Below are 5,309 nucleotides of genomic sequence, written 5' to 3' on the forward strand. Positions count from 1 at the left end.
GGGGAGGGGGAAAGGGGTATAGAGAGAATAGGGTGGGAGGCAGGACAAAGCAGACAATAGTATTATTGGTCGGTGTAGGAGCCGGGCGCGCGGGGTTTGGTTCAATCGGCTGCAAATCGGGGCCACCTTCCACCTTCCACTGCCCCCTTCGACAACAAAGTTTCACCACCCTGCTGCCTGCCTGCCGTGCCACCCGCTTTATCAGCCCCACATCGCTCACCTCCCATTTCGCCCTGATTGTGGTAATAGCGCCATACCTCTGTCGTTGTCGAGCTTAGCGCAGAGCGTTTATATTGTCAGCTGCAGATGCTCCATGCGCTTTTGATGATAAATAAGACGCGTCTCCAGAGATATAGTTTCTGCGATCCATCTGAGCGCCCGTATTTATGGGGCAGGGCGCCTGGGATGCCAGTCGTCACTGCACGCTTCTCGAGGCCGTATAACGCATTCATGATTATGACATTGCGAGCAACACGCGGGCCCGTGCCTTTGACTGGCACCCCCGCCGCACCGACCCCGATCACACAGGCGGTATTCACGATGCGCCTATATACCCCTTATCTCTAGCAATAAAATAGAGGCCGGGGGCGGGGGGTGAGGGGTGAAGGAATTGACTGGGGTGGGGTGGGTGAGGGACACCGCCCTGGGAGGCGTCACAACCGTCGCATGCCCTCGCCAGCCGCCAGCCCCAGCCCTGTTGCGCCTGCTGCCCCTTCATGGCATTCCGGCCGAGAGTTTCAAGGGCCGCATGGTTCGTCATAAAACTCAAGCCTGCGAGAGCGTTGAGTGACAGGCATGGCCCCGGCCCTCACTGCTGGGAGTAGGGTAGGGTTGGTTGGGCGCCGTCACCAACCAACCCATCCGACAGGGCGAAAAGAACAAAAAAGCATTCTCTTTTGGTTATACAATTCAGTTCTCTCCTCACACAAAGTATCCGACACGAGGAAGTGTTCGTCAGCCGAGTTAACACTTGCAGGTGGTGCACTTCGAAGGTTGTGTTGTAATTACCCTCGCCCACTTGGTTATGAGCACATTCACTTGGCGAATGGCGGGAGCTCTGTGCCAGCAAGACTCAAAGGTAGTCCACCTCTTAACGGATGCTTGACGGACGGACGTACTTTCCACCTAGATCATCCCTAACTTTTTGTTCATCTGGTGAATGTTACACCAATGTGCGTTCTACGACTCACTGTAAAAAATATGTTCGTTCATGAACGATATATTTTGTAATTTGCCATTTACAAAACGAGTCGTACACGTACAACATACCACTCTCGCTCGTTATTCGATTGCAAGTCCATACGCAGGGCTTGCAAATATTACAATTATAAATTGTAATTGTACGACTTCTTACATGGAAAATTTTCCTGTACCCGGTTACCCCCGGCATACGACAATTTTTTACAGTGACTATGTTAACGTCAAATTTCGCCCTTTATGGCGCGCGGGGTTGTGCGTGGGTTCCTCGACGCTTCCCCGTGGGTACCCGTCCCACGCCCGGCTGGCCCCCCCCCCCCCCCCCTCCAACACCTTTACCCTCCAGCCACGACGTGACGTGACGACGAGCAAGCAACTCTATCCACCTTGATGGACCGAAGCAGAGCCGAGGCGCGTGGTAACGCCTGCTAACGCGCCGTGACGCCAACGCCCCCACCCCCCTCTCTCTCTGGAGGGAGCGTGGGCGCCGCGCGCGCTCTCTCACTCTCGCTCTCTTTGCACATCGGGCCGCCGCCCCGAACACGCATTAATGAACTCGCAAAGCGAAATGGCCCTCCTGGCGTTGGCGCGTGTGTGCGAGGGGCGCATATGTGACGGAAGTGACGAGGCAGGACGCAGTATGTGTGACTGTGTGACGGGCGACTGCACGATAGCGCATCACAGTCGGCTGGAGGCGGCGGCGGCGTGCAGCGCTCCGTGACTTTAGAGAGGTCCTTTGGTGTATATTCGCGAATCGCACCCAACTCCATCCACAAACTGGACCAGACCAACCAGACAGAAAATTGTACTGGAGATTTTGAATCGTTAAAATTTGCAGTCTAAGTAAAGAGCCAAAAGTATGAGGAAACAGCAGCGCAGAATTATTTCTCATTTTGAGCAATAATTGATTCCGTGGCGTGTACTTATTCAGCGCACACCCGGATTCACTCACGACAGGAATCCGACAGAGAGGAGCAGATTAAGGGATTTCGAAACGAAATAATAGATACACTTTTCTTACGTTGCAAGCGTGTGTGTGTGTGTGTGTTCTTTGCAGCGACGACACGAAATGACGGCGAACGGGTGTTCGACAAGTACAAGGACAAAGGAGATGGCGGGGAGGTATAGGAAAGGGGAACGGCTCCTTCGAAAATACCCCGCGGCGCATTGAGAGGTTCGGATTATTGCCGTTATTTCAACTGTTCTTTCTCTCAGAGGAGGGGACGTTTTCCCGCGGGACACGGCGCGGCGGGGCGAAAGACAAATCCAAACTCTCGCGGACCAGTCCAATGGCCCTCGAGCTCGAGCCACGGCGCCGTGAGGTTGCGCGCTGTTATGTGGGAAGCTTTTTCCTTACTCCGGGAGAACCATGGTAGAACCAGAAGTTCTGTAGGTTTGCAAGAGTCTCTATGGGCAGAGATAAATGTCCGAGAAAAAAAGGCGGTGAGCCTGTATAAACAGGTGTTCTCTGCTCTGGCAGGCGCAGAGTCGTCGAGCCACCACAATCACAACAAAAGATCGCCTAGGTGCTACAGAACAGTTCGTCTCCTTAAGCCTCCCCCTTCTCTTACCCCCAACTCTGTTGCACAGCTGCTCTGCCCCACCTGATGACCGCTCTTCTCTTTGACCCCACAGAGAAGCTCTTCAAGAAGAAGCTCATGACCAGCTTCTTCGCTCTGCTGCTCATCATCAAGATGGTGAAGATCAAGCTCATGTTCCTGCTGCCGCTGCTGCTGGGCGTGGGCACCGCCAAGAAGCTGCTCCTCAAGGTGCTGCTCTTCCTGTTCCCCGCGCTGTCGCACCTCTTCAAGCTGTGCTCCTACTACCACGCCAACTACGCCAAGTACCACCATCACCACCACAAGGTGAGAACAAACGACTAGAGGCTCTAACACTTTGCTGTTGAACGGACTTGTGCAACTTAATAAGAAACTTCTGTTTAAAGTTTTATCACTGCGAAAAACGTCATCGTAAATTTATTGCATTTAAGAGTTACAGAATATGTTGTACAAACACTCTGTCAATCCAAACGTGTACCTTGTACACTTTAAATAAAGTGTACGTGGCATGTATGCTTTAAATAATGTGTACATACCTATGTACACATTTACAAAATAATGTGTACATACTCATGTACACATTTATAAATGTGTACATGGGTATGTAAACATTGTTTAAAGCATACATGCCATGTACACTTTATTTAAAGTGTACAATGTACACACTTGAATTGACAGAAAGCCCATTCTTGATCGTCTATGGATTCGACAATTTGACAACACATCACGGAAAATTTTCCTGTCACCCTTACAAGTATTTCTCCGTGTGATAATCTCTCCTCGCATACTGTTTGCATAGGGGGGTCCTTTTCTTTCACTACTTCTCTCTACATTGAGGGTGCGACAGGTTTAGGGGCATGAAGGTGCTGTTTGTCACTTTGCGTCGACGCCTCGGTGCTCGGCGTCTGCTGTGTACCACCCCCAACACCCCAGGCCGGGCAGCCCCACACTAGCCCTGGGGGTCCCCGGAGGGGCACTTCTTTGCGGCGCCTGACAGCGCTGCGGCGCCGGGCGGCGCCTCTGGCACGGCCGCAGACGGTGCTGAGGCAGGAGGAGCAGGCCCCGAAGAGGGACTGCGACACGAACCAAAACCAAAGGAACGGGCGAATTGGTTTCGGACGGAGAGTACGTTGTTTGGGGAGGTCATTTCATGGAATATCAGCAGGAAACCAAAAAAAAGGCGTTAATCATTTATTTACCTGCACTGTTGAGCTAAGTCAAAAGGCCCAAATGGCTGTCTCGTTCATGCCCAAAAATATACACAGAAATATTTTATTTGCACTTGCTTAACACCCGCGTTGTGTTTCCAGATCGCCCACCACCACCACGTGATCCCGGTGCCAGTGCCGCAGCCCGTGCCCGTGCCCTCGCCGCCGCACCACGGCGACGTGTACTCCGGGTCGCCGCCGCCGTACTCGGGCGGGGGTCCGCACTCGTCGTACGCGCCGCCGGCCTCCGGCCCCGTGTACGGCGCGCCCTCCGGCCCTGGCGGCCACGACGACGCCAACCCCTTCGGCGAGTACCTCGGCGGGGGCGCGCCCTCCGCGCCGAGCGGCCCCGGTCCGGGCTACGACTACCCCGCGCACAACCGGAACGAGAACCTCGGCGTGCTGCCGGGCAACCAGCAGAGCAACGACCTGATGGCGGGCTGGGGGCTGAACCACGGGCTGGGCGCCGCCCCCGGCTGGGACGACCAGCGCGTGTACCGGCACACCCCGCCGGCCGCGGGCGGTGCGGCGGGCGGTGCGGGGGGCGGCGGCGCGGCGGGTGGAAGCGGCTCCTCCAAGAGGAAGCAAGGGGTGAGTACGACAACCATGACGTCTCGAAGTCGACGCAGTTTTGTTATCCGCTTTGACCCAGAAAAACACCATGTGTTCTCGAATCATTCCGCTATTGCAAATTCCCTCGGTTCACAGGCGTCGTGCCCGCTTTCAGCCCAAAGCACAAGCACCCCACTTGTTCTTAGCACTTCCGCTCTCGTGCTGCTGGGTGTCACCCCTTCTATTCCCTGCTGTTCCAGGGGCGTGCTCATTGCTGAACTGATCACGTCCACCCCCCACCCCCCACCCCTTCCTATTTTATCGATATCACATGGATCAGCCACTAGAGGGCCCGCTTCGGTGGGGTGCGTAGACTCCGCTCGAGTAGACCCTGAACAATGAAATACTGTTATTTTTACTATGTGAATGAATGTAATGAAACCAAAAGGAGTGCATAGATTTGTCACGTGTCTCCTCGAGAAATGGCTACAGCGTTTTTATTGAAATACGACACAAAATTGGAAACTTAACGACTGTTATGTTATGTAGCTATTTATCAGCATGGAGTTATACCACTGACAACTATTTTGGACGGTGTCCAGTGTCCAACACCCTTGCCTGGCCTGGCCACCGTCCCGTTTCGTCCGTTCGCGACAGGGAGGGACGACTCGATACGGCGTACAGTCAGCCCTCCCCCTTCCCCCGCACCGTTGCATTTGCAACTCAAATCCAAACGCTATCCTTCCAGCGGTGGCCGAATTTAATCCCAACCCCCCTGGCGCCGCTAGCTACC

The 5,309-nt window shown here is 54.3% G+C and overlaps 1 protein-coding gene across 1 annotated transcript in view; it reads left to right on the forward strand.

The window, feature by feature from the left end:
* The first annotated feature begins 2,837 nt into the window (after positions 1–2,837).
* LOC113204947 (translation initiation factor IF-2) overlaps positions 2,838–5,309 on the forward strand; it is a 12,794-nt gene continuing 10,322 nt past the window's right edge. The window contains exons 1-2 of the mRNA XM_052263827.1: positions 2,838–3,062; positions 4,067–4,555. Coding sequence (XP_052119787.1) covers positions 2,856–3,062; positions 4,067–4,555 — 696 coding nt within the window. The 5' untranslated portion in view covers positions 2,838–2,855. The remainder of the gene's footprint in view (positions 3,063–4,066; positions 4,556–5,309) is intronic.

Source organism: Frankliniella occidentalis, unplaced genomic scaffold (genome assembly GCF_000697945.3).
Source record: "Frankliniella occidentalis isolate FOCC.00 unplaced genomic scaffold, Focc_3.1 Scaffold14, whole genome shotgun sequence".
In the NCBI taxonomy this organism is placed as follows: Eukaryota; Metazoa; Arthropoda; class Insecta; order Thysanoptera; family Thripidae; genus Frankliniella; species Frankliniella occidentalis.